Source organism: Colletotrichum orchidophilum (assembly GCF_001831195.1).
Source record: "Colletotrichum orchidophilum strain IMI 309357 chromosome Unknown Scaffold_8.1, whole genome shotgun sequence".
In the NCBI taxonomy this organism is placed as follows: domain Eukaryota; kingdom Fungi; phylum Ascomycota; class Sordariomycetes; order Glomerellales; family Glomerellaceae; genus Colletotrichum; species Colletotrichum orchidophilum.
Genome location: NW_019172964.1, coordinates 159,612 through 179,704, shown reverse-complemented (window position 1 = coordinate 179,704; position 20,093 = coordinate 159,612). Strand labels below are relative to the sequence as shown.

The window sequence follows — 20,093 nt, the reverse complement described above, 5'->3', positions numbered from 1 at the left end:
TTGCTTCTATACTTTTCCTAGATTGGAATGTAGGGGGCATCATGCGCTCCTGGAGATCTTGGACGTTGAAGCCCAAAAAAGGCTTCTACACTGACGAACCACCCACCTCAGCAAAAGAAAAGGACCTGGCAAAACATTACGTCGACGTTGGCCTGATTCGAACAGACGCTCCCGAAGGAACAAGATTTCTAGTCTTGCGCATTAGACCACTCTGCCACAACGCCGTGAGAAAGAATCCGCTGTGGGGCGGGGATGATGACTCTGTTAGCTCCGGACACTCATGTTTTCATGAGGTGGGTAGGTGATGTGGGCAGTGGATCACGACGAGGATCAGGGTCGGAAACGAGTCTTTTGTACGGATATCCCCAGGATGTACGGATATCATGTAGGTACTCGATCGACTTCAAAGACAGAAACAGTCCAATCGTAGCGGGACACGTTGGGTTCAACACCCAGTTGAGTTGTGAGTGATGTGCCCATCAATGCCAGAAAAGGAAATGTTTAATGTCGCCATCACACAACCCGGCCAATTCCACCACGATGTGAAACCTCGGAGTGCACCCCGGCACCCGCTGTCTTTGGAGCCCCACCCCGACAGACCGGCCGGCACTTCAATTCTCCTCATCACCCGAGGCTGAACCCCGTAACAGTCTCAGTATTATCGCCTCTGTCTCCTCCTCCTCCTCCTCCTCCTCCTCGTCGTCGGCCCCGCACATTTTCCTCATCACGAATCATCAATGGCCTACCCTGTGTCGGGAGACCATAGCAAGCAGGCTAAATCTCACATCATCGGACCCTCCCCCCAAACATGGACACCCCAGCCATTCATAGCCTTGAACCAGCGTCATGATTTGCGCAACGGCCAATCTGAAGTTTCGCCAAACAGTCAGGCCACGAGTCACCGCGACGATCTCCCAGGTGCACTCCCGGTATCACGATGCTGGCGCTGATCCATCCACACGAGCAAGCCATCTGCCCTCACCTGCAGCGAAGCCCCAGTCCTCTCACCTTCAAGACAGCAGGATGGGATGCGACCTCCACCCGTCTTCGCGTCGCACCCGATGCTATAGAAACACATGCCGATGAAGATCGTAGATGTGAAGATGGGCTTGGGCGGTACTAAGCGGCTGACGCCCATGACGCTACTGTGGATGCAAACTTCATATCGCCTGCTAATTTAACAAGTCTTCTCGTCATAGACTCAGAACACATGGCCACGTGGTCTGTGCCGCAGCCCAGACTGCCATGAAGCGTACGAGTTGAAGGATATTATACATCATATTCTACAGCTCAAGTGTTGGCTAGCCTCCCCTAAGGCTGCTAGCTAGCAATCAAAGATGCTCTGTAGTGGGCTTACAGTTACAACGCCCGCAAACCAACGCTCTCCTCACTCCGGCTGCTGGGTGGACATGTCAAATGCCTTCCTTGCGCAAGGTCTTCTGCGGCGTCCACGGGCACGGCTACCCCGGTCCTTTATCTGCGAACGAGGGCCGAGAGTACCCGGGCATCGGGTCTGGAGGCGTCCACCCAAGATACCGCTCCGTCTCACGCGATATGAGCCATCCCTGGCATATCGGAATAAGCCAGGTAATACAACGCCCAACTCCCCGTCCTAGGGTGACAGGCGCATTGATTTGTCCTCTCCTCTCCACGTATCAAGGTTTGGACTCCAAAAAATTGCTGGTACTCGTTATGCCTCTACTCCTCTTCCGAGTCCGAAGATTCACTGTCATGTTCGTGGACAGGAGCTTCGTGCGCACGACCTGAGCTACCGGGTCTCTCTTGATCACCCGGTTCCTTTCCGTCGTACATATTGCGAAGCCGCTCCAGTTCGGCAATGCGAGCTTCTTGCTCTTGGGCATTCATGGGCTTGTTCTTCTTTGACTTGGAGGTCTTGTTGGCCGACGACTTGACCGGCGCGCTGTTCACCGGTGATGCTTCACGTGCTGGCGCAGCCGCGGCGAAGCCTTGGCCAAAGCTAGGCAAAGCCTTCCTGCAGAGATCCCACAGCTTGTGAAGCGCCTCATTAGTAAGTTGATCGATCTCGAGTTCGAGTTCGCCACTGCTGTTTTCCTGTCGAGTACGTAAGTAGGTATTTCATTTAGATCAAAGACAAAGGTTGTCTTACCGATTGACCGGTATCTTTCTTGATGATGTCGATGGCACGTTCTATATGAGGACTCTCAAGATCGTTGATAGCGTTCGCAATAGCATCCTTCTCCGCTTGGGTCATGTTACGTTGCCTGGCCTTTTTGGCCACGCCGCCGCCGCTCTTCTTCGAGACAGGGGCCGCAGCGGCCTTCTTGGTGGGGGCGCCGGTCGCCTTCGACTTGCTAGGCTTTGGCGGCTTGGCTTTGGCGGCACTCTTTGCAGGCTTCGCAGTCACAAGCTTGGCCTTCTCGTCTATGAGGCGCTGCCGGATGGTGGTGAGCAAAGACTGCTGTAGGTCGATGACGGCGTCACTAGCGAGGTCCGCCGTCTTGTAGAGGTCTGTCAACTGTTTCGTCTCCTGCTCCAGACGCTTCTCCAGGAATGCAATCGTTGCAGCCACCGCGGGATCAACCGCGGGGACAGGCGCTTCTTCTTCTTCCTCAACTTCGTCTTCACTATCGTGACCTGACCCATCGGAAACTGGCTTGGCTGGTGTGTGTTTGGTTATCCACTGCTCCTTCTTGGACCACAGGCTCCTAAAGACGTGCTCGAGTTGTTGACCTTGCTCGTAGACAGGTTGGCCGGGTTGGTTGAACTTGTAACAGTTCTTGAAAACTTGCTTGACGTCTGTTTGAAACTCCTTGATACCCGGGTAGTCGTAGTTCTTGAGCTTGGCCATAATCGTACCAATGTCCATCGGCCGCTTGATGATGGTAAAATAGGTGGGGATGGCCAGAGCGACAGGGTCGACAGGATGCAGGAACGCGAGGTTGCAGTGAGCGTTCTTGGCATCCATCAGCTCGCTGATCACCTCGTAGCAGAATTGGAGCTCGATTGGCAACTTCTTCCGGTTGAAGTTCTTGGCAGAATAATCCGGATCGCGGTTCTTAGTGGGCTGGATGGCGCGCTTGGGTCGGTCCAAGTCATTCTGTGTCGAGGCACGGCGGACTTGCGGCACGCCACCAGGGGGTACAGCATACGCTTCGGCCTCAGCCTTTGCCGGCGGGCTCGTGGCAGCAACACTAGGCTGCCTGCGGACAGGAGGCGGAGGGGCAGATGTTCGAGACTCGGAGTATCGCGAGGGCTTCGGCACAGGCTTCGATTTCGCGGGTTCGTCCGATGGTACACTTGAGACACGCTCCCAGGCCACCTTAACGACGTTGAGAGCGGCGGAGGTGATTTCATTGTTGACGCCGTTGAAGGTAAGCGAGTTCTTGTAGATCAACCCGAGATCATCTTTTAACTGACGCAGGCTCTTGTATTTGTTGTCGCGCAGGCCCCGCTCGAGCTCGCCTATATCCATAGGTCTGTTAACCCGCATGAGATAGCTCTCGGCAAGGCTAGGCCACATCTTGACAACTGCGTCCTTGAAGTGGGCACCATGTTTGGTCTTCTTCACACCAGCCAAGACCTTGCGGAACTCTCGCGTTTGGTGAGATGTCAGAGGTTTGAGGTCACGCGCCGCGTCGATCCAGAGCGGGAGACCTTCGAGGGCCGATTCGCCCTTGGCCAAATCGTCCTGCGCGCCTTGGGGCTTAACCTCGACGGAAGACTCAATGGCTCCTGAAGCCGAAGCACCATCATTCGAATCGGTTTTTGCGCGCTTGGGAGCGGGCTCAGCATCGGCATCATCTTCTCTCTCCCGAGAAACTTTGCTGACGGTTGATGGCGCCTCCGCCATTGGGACGTCATCGTCCGCAGGCTCTGAAGGCTTGTCCTTGTCATTGTCAATTGCGAGTTGAGACAAACTTGCTGGTTGGATATCTACCTTTTGACCAGCCGCAGCCACGGCAGCCGCCGGCGACTCATCCTTCGCCCCGTTGACCTTTTCCTCGCCCTCCTTCATCTCGACGTCTTTAGTTTCCGTCGCGGTCTTCGCAGGCTCAGAGGCTTCGGCGTCTGTCTCGGTTGACTTTTCCTCTGCTTTCTCGTCGGATTTCTTTTCCGCCTTCTCTACCTCTGGCGCATCGGCCATGTCGACATCCTGAGATAACTCAGCAGGTGGTGGGCTCAGAGACTTGCTAGGTTCTTTGCTTTCCTTGGCCTGCTCAGGTTCTGCGGACTTGGCCTTAACGGAGGATTCGACGGCCGGTGTAGGTGACGGTTTGGCTGGTTCCTCTTTTTCGGTGTCCTTCTCTTTGGAAGGGCTCACTTTCGCATGGGAAGACGACTTGACTTCCTCATTATGCTTGCCATTCCCGTTAACCTTGGGTGACTTTGCGGGCTCATCAGCCTTGTTAGAGGTCTTCTCAGCAGGCGGAGCGTGGCTGTGGAGTGGCAAGTTGTCAGCAATCGGGCTTCGTGGGACGCGAAGCGAAATGAACCGATGAAGCCCAGCGCGCAACAAATTCAATTACTACTCACCCGTTGGTTTCGGGCTTGCTCTCATCCTTTGCTGGTGTGGATTCGGTCGGCTTCTGATCCGAGACGGCGCGTTCTGATTGAGGCGACGCCATGACTGCCATATGATGATTGAGATGAGGGCAGGTTTACTGTGCGCGACGCAACATGAACGTAGCGACGCGCGCAGGTAGAGTTAGATTACGGCGATGGCGAGATGTAGAACAATGACCGGATTGTATAACGTCGAGGGCAGGACTTTGTTGTCCCAGATTCGAGTGATAATATATGCGCCAACAGTATCCTACGACTCTGGAATTGTCGCGCGCAAAGCGGTTACAATCGCTTCGATGGCTCGGGTCGCGGATGGCCGTGCCGGGGTAGGAACAGCTGCGAGGAAGGAGTCGACGCGATGGTGAAAGGAACCTTAGAGGTGCGTCGCGGTGTTTGGCTGCAGGCGCGAAGCAAGCAGGACTGATGACAGCAGTTGCGGGAGATGGAGGTACCAGAAATATCGCGAAACACCCGAGGGAAGAATCAAGAATGCGTCTGCGATGACGGACGATGCGCAATTGATAATATGGTGTTGTCGCAAATTGAGGTGATCGTCGGTTGCGGCGACAGTGGTGTGGGCGAAATGGTTAATCCGGCCGTGTCGCGTCGCGGATGGTAAGTGCCGTGTGGTACTTTTTGGCGATACGGGAAGGTGGAGGGACCTGGGCGGAGGAAATCGCGTGCACGTCAGTGGTTTTGGGCCGAGATGGCGGCGCGTCCTATTTATGAGAAAGAGCGAGCTTGGGAAGGGTGGTCCCCGGACAGCCGGTTATCTGGCCTTATCGGGGGGGAGGGCGCGCACTCGCGACTGGCGAGGGGGCCTGCTTCAGAAGGGGGTGCAGCCTGAAAACAGCGGCAGAAAAAAAAAAAAGTAGTGGCGTAGCGTTGGGCAGGAAGCCAACAGACCACGAGAGAAAGAGGCGGGAAGGGACGGGGAGGTCAGAGAGGGAAGAGGGAGTGAGAGAGCGAGAGAGGTGGTGGCCAGTGCGCCTGGATGATCGACGGCTGGGGGTGTGGATGGTTGAAGCCAGAGAGGTCAGGCAGGAAAGAGGTCCGAGGGGAGGAAGGCGGGAGCAGTTGGGAAAAAAAAGAGGGAAGAGATCGTGAATTTGCGAGGAAATGGTTGGAAGAGCAAGTTGAAGGAGACGAGGGTGGACCGGGGGGGAGGGGGCCACAAGGTGACATAAAATGCATATTTATGCACGCTGTGGAGGCACCAGCCAATGAGATGCTTGCTGGGCTCCCGGATCTGGCCTAAACGCGCGAGGCTGGGAAATGTGACTGGGGCCGGGATGCGATGTGGACCGTGTCCGCGTAGGACGTGGGAAATATTGAATGCGTGATGCGAGACGGGAAGGATTGAAATTCTGGCGGTCGAGGAGGATGCATGGTTGGCGCTCTGTATAAAGTGTAGACTCACCGCAAGGTGTCGAGGCGCGTTTGCGATTCTTGCCTTTAGGTTTGCTCTTCTTTTTCGCTTCCTGGCTCAATGGTTAGCATCGCCATCATGGAAAGCCTGAGTGGCTGAGCTTGTCGATCGTGTAAGAGATGCGTGAGGCTGGTGGAGTGCTGAGTGAGCGAAGCAGGTGGGTAATGGCATGGAGAGACAGCACAACAAATGCCAGCCATCGCGACAGATTCCAAGCAGCAGGAGCCAAGCGGGCCGCGACATCAAACTCGTAGGTTATGAAGTGATGCCGTGCAATAACACATTTTCTCATTTCAGGATATACAATAATGATTCCAATGCAGTGGCGCCTCACTCGGATGAAGAACCGCCGTAAAAGTAGGAAGACGAGATTACGGGAGATGCAAACACCGGAGGAACAGCCCAGCACGTTGTGGACGCGACGCAACCGATGCAAGGTACACTGTGAGGCGTGTTTGGTGGCAGCTCAGAATGAAAATAGAAGAGAATTGGCTTTGTTGGATGCGACGGGAAACAAAATCGGTACGTACCGGAGTGATCCCGATCAAAAAGAGAAGCTCAGAGTAACCATTCTCCGCCGAGGGCTCTGCTTTTTGGGTGGTCTCGTGACAGATCAGATGACTACTGTCAGGCTTGTTTGGATTTTTCCAGGACTTTTCTGCATCAGAAGCGCGGAATTCAGAATTCGGGGCCACTTCTTATTTGTAGGAACCCGCCAAGTCGCGTTGACCCCAGTCGGAGCTCGACCATTTTACCCTGGCCAGGGCATGCGACAGGGATAGCTGCATCCCATTACACCAATTATATCTGGAGGGTGGATGATGATGAGACAAATCTGGCATAGCACAGAGAGACGGGACCAAGCCTTCCTGAGAATCATGTCGGCCAATCAAGAAGAAGTACTCCTTGCGGCGCAGAGCTCTGGATCGCGGCAGCTGGGCACCAGCTATCATGCACCAATCACCTTTTCGTTTGCTTATGAGCTTGTCAACGTCTGATGGTCCGGCGTCCAGTTAGCCTGAGGCTTTTACACCTTCGCGAATAGCTTCCATACGAGCCTGGTTGGCGCACAGCCGTATCGCCGCTTGCTTGACGCAACCTGGAACCCGCGTCTACGGCACGAGGTCTTCGAGTCTAGACAAACTGGGTGAGACCCAATGCCGAAATACGACTGCATCGAGAAGCCGTGAGCCAAGGAACCCGCGGAATCAATTGCGACATGGCCGCTGAATGACTTTCGCAGCCGCCTTTTTCGAGCTCGAATACGCTCTTCGAGACCGTCTGATTATCTAAGTAATTGAGGATTACCCGGCAAAAGGTCCTTCCGTCATCCGAGATCCCCACCGTACTCGATCAAACACAGCCCCACCTTCAATCATTATGTCAGCACTCCCCTCTGCAGGCGGTCGTGTGCATCGAGCCGGGAAAAAAAATCGGTAGGCGGCAGAAAAAAAAAAGTTCAAGCCGGTCTGTCGTTGCTGGATGAGAGGACCTTGATCACCATTTTCCCACCTTTTTCCCACCACCCCATTCTCTCGAGATACCCCCATCCGTCACCATGTCCTCAAGGCGGAGATCATCCGGCAAATTCACGGCCCCTGTCGTCAAGTCGACTCCCAAAGCTTCCAAGACCACAATTGACGAGAGCAGAGCGGCCGTCTCTGCGACAGACTCTCTGCAAGCCGCGCTGAAGGGCAACACCAACGAGGCGATTGAAATTTCTTCCGGCGAGGACAGCGACGAGGATGCTTCCGACGAGGAGATGGACGGCGCCGAGGCCGAGGCCGGCGACGCAAAGGAAGCCGTGAACGGCAACGCCGCCGAAGAAACCACACAACCCAAGGCCGATGCCGAGGGCGCAGAAGACGAGGAAGAGGCAGGGTCGCCCACCTTTGGCGAGCTGATCCGCGGCACGATTGACGTTCCCGCCATGTTGTCGCAACAAGAAGACACCAGCAAGGCCATCGTCTCGCAGTCATCAAGAAAGGGCCTCGAGCCCGTGTCGCTATCCTCTCTGAGCACCGTCCTCACCCAGGCGCTCAAGACCGACGACACCGATCTCCTCGAGAACTGCTTGCAGACGACCCAGCCCGAAGGTATTAAGCAGACGATCGAGCGCCTCGACAGCAGCCTTGCCGGCATCCTCCTCACGAAGCTCTCTGCCAGATTCCACAGACGGCCCGGTCGCGCGGGCAGCCTCATGGACTGGGTGAAGTGGACGCTCATTGTACACGGCGGCGCGTTGGCAGTCCAACCCAAGGCCCTGGAACGGTTAGTCGCGCTACAAAAGGTTCTCAGCGAGCGTTCGCGGGGTCTCCCGAGCCTGCTCGCCCTCAAGGGCAAGCTGGACATGTTGCACGCGCAGATGGAGCTTAGGAACGGACGGCCACGTAGGGGTGACGCCGCGAGACAGCTCGAAGACGCTGACGAGGAGGACGACGAGGAGGAGGGCGCCATCTACGTTGAGGGCGAGGAGGACGTCGAGGCGGCCAACGGCTCAAGGAATGCGCTCTTGGGAGACGACGACGACGATGAGGAGGTGTCTGCTGTCAATGGCTTCGTTGGCGACTCGGATGACGAAGACGATGATGAGGAGGTTGCTGCGGCGGAGGACGAGAGCTCGGGCGAGGAGGTCGTTGACGAGGACGAGGTCGATCACGATGATGTTGAGGATTCGGATGAGGATGATGACAGCGACGCGGAGGCGGCACCGCCGACAAAGGTCCAGAAAACTGCTTCTTCATTCGCCAAGAGAAAATAAGGGACGAGTCGCTTCACGGGAATAGAGGAAGGGGGTAGAACGGCACATAGACTTGGCTTGGCCGACAATTGACATAATATCGTGCAATAGGGCAGATATTGCGTCGTATGGAGTTCTTGGTCAATCAAAATCAAAGGGTATTTGGCGAACAGCACCTAGGTAGCTATGGTGAATCCGGTGATGGTTCTCAAACTTGACGATGTCGAGCCATCGAGATATGAGATCTAACTATTAACTCCTATTAACAGTACCGGGATGAACCTTCCAATTGACTCATCATTCAAGCCTTCCAATAAGTAAAGTTTTTGATCACCATCGACTCCAAAGACATCTCAACCAGGAAACCCGTATTCTCGGACTTGTCGCACCGACGAGACCCGGCTCGCCGGCTTGCCGCGACTCCACATTCCCCCATTAGGAAACGGAGGCACGAGCCTCCATGGTCAGTATCCACCCCCGATCTCCTCTACAACAACATCCCCGCCAACCACGCGCAAGAAATGCAACCTCACCAAAACCCCATGTCATATCGACCAGTGAAAATGAAGCACTACGAAGAGGCATCATGTGTTGCTCCTTCCTCTAGCCGTACGCCCGGCATCGCGGGGTCGCCGGGGTAGCTCTTTTGAAAGCACATAAGAAGCAGCTCAGAGTCCATCTGAAGAATAATTTATGTTCCATCCCCTTGGCATCTTTCCCAGATCACAATTGTGTGACAAAAAGCCACCGTAAATCCCCTCAAAAATGCTTTCCCTTCTAGCCTGGGCAACAGCCCTCCTCCCAACCCTGACAACAGCCGCCTCCCTCCAGCACATCACCGGCGACTTCGGCCCCAACCCCACAAACGTCTCCTTCTACCTCTACGTGCCCGATTCCCTGATCCCCAACGCGCCCCTCCTCGTCTTCCCGCACTGGTGCCACGGCAACGCAACCGAGGCCTTCAACAACAAGCCCTGGCGACACGTCGCCGACGACCTCGGCTTCATCACCATATACCCCTCCACCCCCTGGACCGCAGACTACTGCTGGGACGTCTCCTCGCCGCAGACGCTCTCCCACAACGGCGGCGGCGACTCGCTCGGCATCGTGAGCATGGTCCGCTGGACGATTGCCAACTACAATGTCGATCCGGATCGGGTGTTTGTCACGGGCACCAGTTCCGGCGGGATGATGACCAACGTCCTCGTGGGTGCGTACCCGGACGTCTTTGCGGCGGGCGCGGCGTTTGCCGGGGTGCCGTTTGGGTGTTATGCCGCCGACGGGTTCGCCGTGTGGTCTGATGATTGCGCGAGCGGGCGGATCACGCATACCGGGAAGAAGTGGGCGGCCATCGTGAAGGCTGCGTACCCCGGTTACGCGGGGCCGAGGCCAAAGTTCCAGGTCCTGCATGGGGATGTGGATAATGTGGTGAATGTGACGAATTTCTATGAGGAGATTAAGATGTGGACTACGGTGCTGGGTGTGGGGGGCACGCCGACGAAGGTTGTTGAGAATGACCCCGTGCAAGGATGGACGAAGAGCGTTTATGGGGCGAGGGGGCTTTTTGAGGCATTTTTGGCGCATGGAATTGATCATAATATTCCTGATCAGCCTGATGAGGTTGTCAGGTTCTTTGATTTGGATTGTGTTGGGAAGAGTTGCTTCTCGCGCAAGTCGTTGCCTGTGCCGAGGTCTTCCGTCAAGAGGCGCGGTTAGTTGAACACTCGACAGCCCGGAGGTTGTGTATGTATCGAAGTGCAACCAAAAATTAGGGGATTTCGAGCTCGATATGTCAAGTTCTACTTAATTACCATCTAATGACGTGGGGGTTGTCATTGGCTCATGATGATTCATCCAGTTACTTAGTATTTACGAGTTATGCGTGAAATTTTCCGCTGTGGACTTAACGCAGATATGGTTAACTTGGTATTCGAGGGTAAGAGGTTCCTTCAAATATAGTCTCCAATATCATTGCTTCGGCTCAGCATATTGGACGAGCTCTGGAAAGCTGTGACCCCACACCTGCCCCATTTGGAACATGAACAACAAGAATGGGGATATCGTTTCTATTCCAAGACGAATTGAAGTCATAGTTACCTGTTATCACTCACATGGCCAAGAAAGTACCTGAGTGGCTTCAAGATACATTCCCTAGGCAAGTGGGAGGATTCTACGTAACTAAACCCCAGGGTCAGTGTCGAGCTAAATTACGGCAGCTCATCCTCCATTGGCTACCAACAAACACCAGACTGCGTATGTCCGAAACTCGCAACCTCATTCCAAGCCGGCGCCTTTTTCGTCTCATTAAGCACAACCGTGGCGCAATGCTTCGCATGCTCCCAAGCATGAACAACCATATCCGCCTTTGTGCCAAGGTTGAGCGCCGCCGCGGCCTGCAGCAGCAGATACATGCAGTGTGTCATATGGTGCCCGACAGTCGTCCAAGCCGGCATCAAGATCTCGGACCGATCCAGCTCGTCGTCGGAGATCTCAGCCCCCGGTTTGCCGTCGTCGTCCCTGTAGAAGTGGAATGTCGGCTTCTCGTCCTCACCCAGGCCCAGGGCTTCAAAGACGGCCCGTCTGGCGTACTCAAAGTCGTGCCTGCAGGCCGGATGCATCCATCTGTTGTGGAGCTTGTTGAAGGCGCAGCCTCTGCGTTTGGCTTCGAGGGTCGAATTGCCGCACCAAAAGTGTCCTTGGGCGACTTCGGCTTCTTTTATCCATTTGAGATTGTTTTCCTCGCCTTCTTCTGGTTGGGGGTAGCCTTCTCGAATGGACCTTGGCGTGAAGACTGGGAGACAGGACGCGATCAAGGCCACTGAGAGTAGCGCAGTGGCACAGCGCCATCTCCAGAGGGACGATTTGCTCCTTCTCAGCTCTTGCGCCCATATGTCTTCAGCGTCCCCCTTTACGCCCGAGTCGTCTAGTGGTATATACTGCAGTTGTTCAGAGGACCACCACCGGTGTTTATCATTCGTGTCTTGGGCACTCTTCTGTTGCCCCTCATGTTCGGGGGATCTCCTTCTGTTTTCCTTTTCATGCAGCGATGATTCGTACATTGTGATCACAAATCGACGAGAATTCGAAGTCTGTGAGCGGGCGGACTGACTAGATGCTCTGTGGGGACAAGAAGAAGTAAGTGTGACTGTGACAGTACAAACGTTTCCATGGTGTAGTGTTGGATTTGAACGAAGGCGTGAAGGACGGCGTAGTATGGTAGACTTTCGACCTAGTACTTACTCGCAACCGATGAGTGCAATTAACTATGGGTAAAAATTTTGCGAAATGTTACCGCCGGAGAGGTCTGGCGCCTGATTGCTGGATGGCTTGAGACTTGTTTTCCCCCTTTCTCCGTGAACAGCTTTCGTACATAATAGTACATGATACCTAGAGAAGGTCGTCTGAGAGTTGAAAGTCTGTCTGGAACATCTTATTTTCAATGGATTGAGCTATTCTATCGCGTTTAGCTGTCAATTTCAGTTTAATAAACTCTCGGTCCGAAGGTTTTTAGTGGCCAATTCGGACCGTACTTGCTCCTCTTAAGCTCGAAACTAAATGAGTGGGTAGGGACTCTCGTGCACGATTAAGGGATACGTCGTACTAGCGATAATAAGTTGCTCTGGCGACCATCTCTAATTCTTCTGTTTGAAAAGGAACCCTCCCCCGCCCTCAACCGGGCTGAAAGCTCCATGTAATACTTTGCCGTTTTCCCTTTCCCTTCCTCATCATCCATGGTCCGAGAGCTGCGCAACCGTTTGGGTCTTACTTGAAGTTACTCCACAACCAGCCATGTTCCGAGACAATCACACGACCTGCCGCGCCTCCCACCGATGGAGTCGATCGACGAACGAATGCGTGACATGCACGCGATCCACGATCAAGTGCTCAAAGGACCTGCCTATGAGCTAGCGATGCAGTCGCCGACAGAGATATTGCGAAAGGCGCAGACACCACCAGTCATGTTCTCCAGGTTGCGGCCCAAAGCTATGAAACCTCTGTTGACGAGGAGAACAGCCCCTCCTTGACATCGGTGGAAGCAACCAAAGCGATAGCTGCGACCGACCCCGTTCTAAAACACACAACATTTAACACACTTGGAAGAGTGCGTGTTCTTGACGGCTATAAGTAAGAAGTCAGCAGCGTCACCTCTGGCGCTGATGAACGCTCGACCTACACGGTCCCGGTCCTCGATTCGCTTTGGTCCCTTGGAGCAGGACGCTCTCTAATTCTTTGAGAATGTATTCTCAAACTGTAGTCCCAGTAACTTTCTCTGATTCAAGCTTGCCAAAAAGCTCCATTGTGCCTACGACGATGCCACAGTGATGCACTTGCTGTTGGCTTCACGCCTCGGTACCGTCGCTGTGAATCACCCGGATTATCCAGTGTCGAAGACAGCAAAATTTCATTTCGCAAGGGACGCCAGCAAGTTTTTGACAGAATGCAAGAAGACCCTTCAAAAAACCATATCAAAACTTTGATGACCTTTTGACTGCTACATCTGACGTGCGATCTGGGGCGACAAATGTCGTTCGGCTATGAAGAAGCTAAGCGCTGCGTTGACCAACTACATTCACAAGCATCACATTCTCAATCTCTTCCACCCTAGGGAGAACCTCTCTAAGAGTTTCTGTGGTGGAACTTTTCCTGGAGAGGACTCCCGGACTCCCCTGTCGACTCGTCTTCACCTTTGGCGAGGCTGGCGGACAATAGTCTTCTCGCTAGTCTCCTAAGGTACTCTTCATAGCGTACAAGGACCTAGACTCTGAATCTTGTGGCTTTTGGGGGCAAGTCTCTCGCCTGGCCCTTTCCGGAGATGACGTATCGCGCTCCCTATTCTCTTGTTCTTGAAATGCCAATGCTGAATTCTTGGGGCCCTCTTGTCTATGTGAGGAGTTGATGGACGATGTGAAGCGGTCAGGGCCGCTGAAGCTTCAATTTTTCGCAAAGGTCTGTCATGATCGATTGAATCAAGTCCGGGCGCCTGGCGTCGATGTAGAAAAGCTGAAGGGCATAGTTTCACTTGGCAAAAATACTATATTCAGTCGGTTGAAAGCTGATTACAACTTGATATAGCATCATGGCACACTTCAGTGCTGTCCTAGTCTGTGTCTAGGTCACCATGGCGCCTGTTTCACCATCTGAATCCCTCTAACGAGATCTTGCTGCCTCTAAAAAAAAAATACTATGCGTAATTTTTCGGATGGTAACGCAAGGTCCAGAGAGGCGATTGATGTAGAGGAATCAATGGGCATCATTCATAGTAGCGAGACAAGAAGATCTCAAATGCATCAAATCCAAAACCCGACAGTAGCCTCAATGCTTTGATCGTCTTCTAAAATTATAAAACAAGGGAACTTAGGACCAAGGAGATCGAAAAGCTTCAATTTACCATCAGAATGATAGGTCTCTCAACGATTAAATCCACTACATATTCGTTCTTCAAGGCCATCGGTCCCTTCAGCGCCCGAATCCACGTCATCCAATCGCCTCATGATTCTACGCATCATAAATGGGTCATTACATGATAAACCGCCGTATCAGAGTCCCTCTGATGTTGGCTTGACTTGAATATGGCCACCTAGTCAGGCTGTAGCTTGGTGTAGACGACATCTCAACATCTGCGGATGGGTCATCGCCTCTATCACACTGCCCACAGGTCTCGGGAGGCCTCTGGCTAGCAGCCCCGGTTGTCGCAGAGAAACAGGGTAATTCAATGGGATTCCCTTCTGTATCAAAACTGGAAGAAGCTGAATCTTGATCTGAGTCCATGATCGGGAAGATGTTGAAAATACCTTGTAGTTGGTGTTTGAGTGTGTCGGAGAAAAACAAAGCAACGCTGCGAACCACTTGTGCCTTTGCTGAGAGTGGAATCTCTTTCCAGACATCAGCCCAAGGTTCGCCCGGAACCTTGTTTATGACGATCCATTCGAACCCTATGGGCTTGGCACGATCGGCTGAATAACTCAGAACATACGGGACTAAGAGACTGATGTGGTGTTCTAGCAAACCCAACATAAAGTGGCAACCTCGCTTAAGGTTTTCCAGCGCGGGTAGCCAGGAAGAAAGAGGGAGAGAGTAGTACGTTGATCCCTTTATAGTCGATCCTAAGAGAACTCAGTGAGGATAGGTAGGTTTCATTAACAAGCTACGCTTATAAAAAGAGTGAATACTTCAATTTTTTTCGGAACCAAAATAACAGTTTTTATCGAAAATGCCTTGTCTAACCGACCGCGTAGGTGCTATGGTCGAGCAGCTTGCTTAACGTAGGTAGGGGCCCAATCCAGGGGACTAGTAAACTATAGCATGTCGTGCCTGTTTATAGATAATGAGAAATATAAAGCGTCTGATGTGTATAATACTCTCTCCTAGAAACTTCAGCAGACCAAGGCTGATTATCAACCCCTACCGGGCTTCAGTCCCTCTCATCGCCTCATATCGGGCGCAAAGCACCTGTCTCCTAGCCTAGAAGACTGGATTGAGTCTTGCCACTTCAAGATGAGCAGATGGGGGATGATTTTACTCATTTTGCACGGCACTTTCGTCCGTTGGATGTAGGCGGTTGCTAGTTTAAGGGAGCCTGTCCCAAACCCGCGCTGCGTGCTGACTGTCCCAGCTCCTATCACGCTTGCACCGCCGCGGTCATGAATTCTGCCCGTTAAGTTTGGCTAGCTTTTGGTTTTCCCCGAGTATAATGAGATGCACAGTTCGGAACTTTTCTTAATGCCGAAAAGCCTAAACCAAGGTAAAGTCTCTTGACCAGGCCCGGCCGGGGACTGCGGCAAACTGGGAGGCTGTCACGATACTTATTGATGGAGATTCACAATAGCAAGGAACTTCTGAATGTAATCAGTAGCCTGGCAGCTGGGGTCATCTACAGTCGCGACTCGCAAATGTCCCGTAAAGTTCAGTCACCGACAGAAGCAACCACAGAAATTTTTTTTTGAAATTTTGATTCTGGATCTCGGAATTCACGAGCTTTCTCATTCCTCCAACTTCTCCTCATCCTTCAGCTCGTGGACCAGGACGCGAGGACCCTTCGGAATGACAAGCGGCCCAGTGATGCCCAAGACCCTCGTCCTTCCATTGCCGTACCCCTCCTTAAACTTCGAAACCCACGTCTCCGTCGTGCTGAAAAAGGAGCCGTGCGTCTTTTCGCTCTGATCCCAGTACAGCCTCCTAAACCAAAGATGCAGATTCGGGTAATCGTTCCGGATCGTGCCGAGGTTGCACATAAAGATCGGCACGTAGGCGACGTCAAACCGAGCAATGGTCGGGAACAAACGAACGTCGGCTTCGGTAATGTGGTCTCCGGTAAGGAAAGGCCGGTCCTTGAGAATATCCTCCAGACGATCCAGAGACTTGAACAAGCTGTCGACGTTTTCTTCGTACGCGGACTGCGTAAAGGCAAACCCGCTCTTGTATACGCCGTTGTTGACCGTGTGATATACCCACTCATTAATCTCATCAATCTCCTTACGCTTCGCCTCCGGATACAGCCCCCCGCCCGGTCTGCTCGCTTCGCGATCCGCCTCGGGAAGGAGATGGTCAAACTCGGTGTACAGCATGCGGATGATCTCGCTGGACTCGTTGCTGACAAGAGTGTGCGCCGTCTTGTCCCAGAGCACGGGCACCGTGACGCGGCCGTCGTAGCCCGGGCTCGCTTTGAGGTAGAGCTCCCTGATGGTCTTGAAGCCGTAGACCGGGTCTCGAGGGAGGACGCCGAGCTTGGCTGCCTCGGGGCTGTCTGTGAAGTGCCAGCCATCTTTGCCCATGCCCATGTCGGCGATGTAGAGGTCCACGACGTCCTCGAGGCGTTTGAGAGCGCGGACGATCATGACACGGTGGCACTGAATTTGTGTCGTTAGCATTTGTTCAGACGTGCATTTGGCTATCATGCGAAGTTAGAGTGCTCACCCATGGACATCCCGGGCTGACGTAAAGTGCATAGCGACCTTTCTCGGCTGGGAACTTGGAGTTGGCATCTTTCGAAATGAAGTTGCGGAATTGAGCCTCGGTGCGCTCGAAGCCTCCGCCCTTTCCGGGCTTGTATCGGATGGGATCGTTCTGCTAGGAGCTGGTCAGCAAGGACTTTTGTTAACGTCAGGAATTAAAGCTTACTCACCTCTTCACTCATGTTCACTTTGTCAAGAATAAGGTTTTTGAAGTATTGATCAAGTGGGTCCCTTAGTTGACGGATTGGCAATGCTAGATCTCATGTACGAATGCCACGTAGTATGATAAAAACTGGTGAGAATTAAACTATGCTGAGCTGTGGCATGATGAGGGGTCTTATAGTGCAGCGATTGCTTTTACCAATGAGGATGCGCAACAATGGAGCAGACGTCGTTCTGCAAAATAAAAGATGACGTAAAAATAGACTTCATCAGCTTCCCCGCTCTAGAATGCTGCATCAGTCCCGCGCGGCTCGGAACTCCGAGCGTTTATGGCCCGCGGTAACAGGTGTAATTGGGATGGAGGCCCATTTGTCAGCTTCCTCTTTGGTCCAAAAGTTCAGTCCATATCCGTAATGTAGTTTATAAGCCTTTGTAATGCAGCAGGATAAGCCCCTTTACCAGACTACTTTTTATAAGCTTAGGCCACTTCAAGTCGGGTTGATTTTAGCTTAAGTACTATGCACCGGCTATAACCCTTTATCGCGAGATAGCAAAGATTGTGATTTAGAACCAGGAACAATTCCTTTCAGCAGTCGACGCCTAAAGTGCAGCTTAACCAATGCCTTGGATTTTTCAACACTTACTTAGAATGCCTTCCCAATAAACCGTTCTAGACATGCTCCAATATTCCTATTCTTAAGGGGCGAAGGTAACTGGATAAATTGAACTCAGGTTCAGACTGGAGCATGCACGATGTAATACATCTTTCGATTGTCAAGAGCCTCTCTCTAGCTTCGTCAGTGAGTTAAGGATATGCTCCGACATTGGTGTCTCTCTACGATAGTCTCTCTTTTTTTAGTAAACGCGCAGCAACGTTTTATCGTAAGGTATCTATTCTAAACCTTTGGCTCAAGTCTGAACGGAGTCTCATCGTTTGCTACATCAAAGGTATCACAAGATAAGGAGACCCACCTCATAGCAGCTTCCCCTCCTCGTCCAGCCCAGCCTTCCAAGCCTTGTAATCAAACCCGAGTTCCTCCAACGTCGTAACCTCATGCCTCTTCTCCCCCAACTTCCTCGACGCAATCTTGATCAAAGGAAACCGCTCCCTCGTCCACCGCTTCTCATCGTCCCAGAATGGCGGCATCTTCCCCACGCCATCATTCTCCAGCAAGGCGGGCCTATTCTCCGCCTCCAAGCTACGCGCGTGAAGCATGTTGATGTACTCCAGGTCCTTGGGGAACGCCAGGTTATGCAGTATTTTTCCCTCCCCCTTTTCTTTCAGCATCCGCGCCTCCCACTCCCGCATCTTGGAGAGGCTCGGCAGACGCAGACGATCCGCCCAGGCGCGCGCAACGTACGCCGCCTGGCCCTCGGAGACGGGGAAGGGGACGATGCGCTGCGGGATACCGGCGAAAGCGAGCGTAGGGTCGTCAATGTAGAGGAGGTGCTCGTAGAGGTTGCGGGCGTAGGCGCCGTCTGTGACGACGGGCGGGGAGAGGTTGCGGAGGAAGGGGAAGCTGTAAAAGTAGCCCGTGCAAAAGACGACGCTGTCAATGTCCGATTCGACTACGCCGTTGGCGAAGCGGACTTGGCGGGTTTCGGGGATGAATTCGAGGATTTCTGGGGCCGATTTTGCCCACGAGGAGCGGTCTTCGGCGGGGGTGTTGGGGACTGTCTTTTCAGAGACGATGATGGGGAGCTTGCAGACTGTTGAGATTTGGGCGCTTAGGTCGATGCCGGAGGCTGAGTTGCCGACGATGATGACTTTCTGTGATGGATTTGTGAGTGACTTTGGCCAAGATTCGGGGGTAAGCTCATGGTTCATCTTACCTTTCCCTCGTAGTGCGCGGCATTCATGTAGAACTTTGAGTGTGAAATGGAGCCCGGGTGTGCTTTGTCGAAGTCGGCAAGGCCTGGGATGTCAGGGATGAAGGGGTCGTTGTAGTGTCCGCTCGCGACGAAGACAGCATCGAACCGCGCCTTGCTCGTCTCATCTGTCTTGAGGTCCCGGCTCTCGATCTCCCAGTAGACCTCCTTGTCGCTCGACGATTTCCTGACTGACAGGATTTGCGTCGACAGAGAGATGATGGGCTTCAGCTCCTTGGCGTAGTCTTCCAGATACTTCTTCACCGTTTGATGGGAAGGGAAAAGCGAGGCGTCTGAGGGAAACTTTGTATCCGAGTAGTTCATGAGGGTGTGGGGGATATTCGTCTCCAGGTAGTCGTACACTGGAGAGACGAACTGCTTGGCATCGTGCCCGTCGACGGCGATGGCCGTGTCCGGGTTCTCGGTAGGCTGTGTCCTGGGAATGCTGAAGTCACCGTCAATGACGTTCAAGGAGCTGTATGTCCAGAGGCCGCCGACGGTATCTCTCTGCTCAAATATTTGGACTTTGGAGAACTTCTTCTCCGCTAATAAGTACCTGTCAAACGTGCAAGTAAGTATAATTGCTGTACTTGCGGGATGTGAGCTGGATGGATCTGCGGGCTTACTTTGCGGCGGCCAGACCGCACGGCCCGGCGCCGATGACGGCGACCCGGTCAATGTTAAGCTTGTCCTCTAGATACATGGGCGACATGATGGCGGCGGAGCCTGACCGGGTGTTGACGCGAGGAGGGGTCGTGGAAAAACGAGAAATCGGTGGTATTGAGAAGTATCTGTATGGCAGCACCGATGAAGTCCTCGGACGAGAAGGAGGACGGCCTCGAAAAGACTCGACTTTATGGAACGAGTGAGTGGCTATTTTGAGAGATTTGTACTTTTACTCCGCATAACCATCAGTCGATTTACACTTCCAGATCTTCAGATTTCGGGCTGACGAGAGTCGGGACGAACCTTGGTTCGCCGATATGCTGCTGGTGTCGGACCAACGGCCCACCGGGTCGTGCATGTAATGGCGACAAAAGGAACGGCCACCAGCACACGTCGGACGTGGCCCGACGGCGCCAGCGCCAGCGCCAGGTTTGGCAGTGTTTGTGCGAGTCGGTCGGGGAACTGGGCGAGTGGGGGGGGGGGGAGATCATAGGCGTTCCAGGGAGTTTTTTTTGGGATGAACATTTATTTCTCATGCAAGTCATCTGCCTACCATTTCTTCTGGTCCCGTTTGGCTCCGTCTGGCTGGCCTCCCGTTGTCAAGTTATGGCTTTAGTTGAAGCTCTCGTTTGCCGACTGTGATGATGCCAGATCACACCACAGCAAAACCCCAATTGCCGTCCCCCCTTATACCTCACTGCCCGTCAACACGAAGAGCAAAATTTATGAG

The 20,093-nt window shown here is 53.3% G+C and overlaps 7 protein-coding genes across 7 annotated transcripts; 3 read left to right on the top strand and 4 right to left on the bottom strand.

Moving 5' to 3' along the window:
* Positions 1-1,698: 1,698 nt before the first annotated feature.
* CORC01_01508 (uncharacterized protein) lies at positions 1,699-4,616 on the bottom strand (the record flags this gene model as incomplete). Its single annotated transcript, XM_022613163.1, has 3 exons — positions 1,699-2,073; positions 2,129-4,418; positions 4,516-4,616. The coding sequence occupies 3 exons, from the start codon at positions 4,614-4,616 to the stop codon at positions 1,699-1,701; spliced, it is 2,766 nt and encodes a 921-aa protein (XP_022480262.1).
* Positions 4,617-5,270: 654 nt separating this feature from the next.
* CORC01_01507 (uncharacterized protein) lies at positions 5,271-5,420 on the top strand (the record flags this gene model as incomplete). Its single annotated transcript, XM_022613162.1, has 1 exon — positions 5,271-5,420. One exon carries the CDS (start codon positions 5,271-5,273, stop codon positions 5,418-5,420), a length of 150 nt encoding a protein of 49 aa, XP_022480261.1.
* A 2,112-nt stretch (positions 5,421-7,532) lies between these two features.
* On the top strand, positions 7,533-8,735 carry CORC01_01506 (uncharacterized protein; the record flags this gene model as incomplete). Its single annotated transcript, XM_022613161.1, has 1 exon — positions 7,533-8,735. One exon carries the CDS (start codon positions 7,533-7,535, stop codon positions 8,733-8,735), a length of 1,203 nt encoding a protein of 400 aa, XP_022480260.1.
* A 744-nt stretch (positions 8,736-9,479) lies between these two features.
* CORC01_01505 (feruloyl esterase B) lies at positions 9,480-10,430 on the top strand (the record flags this gene model as incomplete). Its single annotated transcript, XM_022613160.1, has 1 exon — positions 9,480-10,430. One exon carries the CDS (start codon positions 9,480-9,482, stop codon positions 10,428-10,430), a length of 951 nt encoding a protein of 316 aa, XP_022480259.1.
* A 515-nt stretch (positions 10,431-10,945) lies between these two features.
* Positions 10,946-11,773, bottom strand: CORC01_01504 (uncharacterized protein; the record flags this gene model as incomplete). Its single annotated transcript, XM_022613159.1, has 1 exon — positions 10,946-11,773. One exon carries the CDS (start codon positions 11,771-11,773, stop codon positions 10,946-10,948), a length of 828 nt encoding a protein of 275 aa, XP_022480258.1.
* A 3,921-nt stretch (positions 11,774-15,694) lies between these two features.
* On the bottom strand, positions 15,695-16,848 carry CORC01_01503 (glutathione S-transferase; the record flags this gene model as incomplete). Its single annotated transcript, XM_022613158.1, has 3 exons — positions 15,695-16,561; positions 16,629-16,781; positions 16,837-16,848. 3 exons carry the CDS (start codon positions 16,846-16,848, stop codon positions 15,695-15,697), a joined length of 1,032 nt encoding a protein of 343 aa, XP_022480257.1.
* A 953-nt stretch (positions 16,849-17,801) lies between these two features.
* Positions 17,802-19,721, bottom strand: CORC01_01502 (thiol-specific monooxygenase; the record flags this gene model as incomplete). Its single annotated transcript, XM_022613157.1, has 4 exons — positions 17,802-18,599; positions 18,662-19,253; positions 19,324-19,549; positions 19,667-19,721. 4 exons carry the CDS (start codon positions 19,719-19,721, stop codon positions 17,802-17,804), a joined length of 1,671 nt encoding a protein of 556 aa, XP_022480256.1.
* Positions 19,722-20,093: the final 372 nt, after the last annotated feature.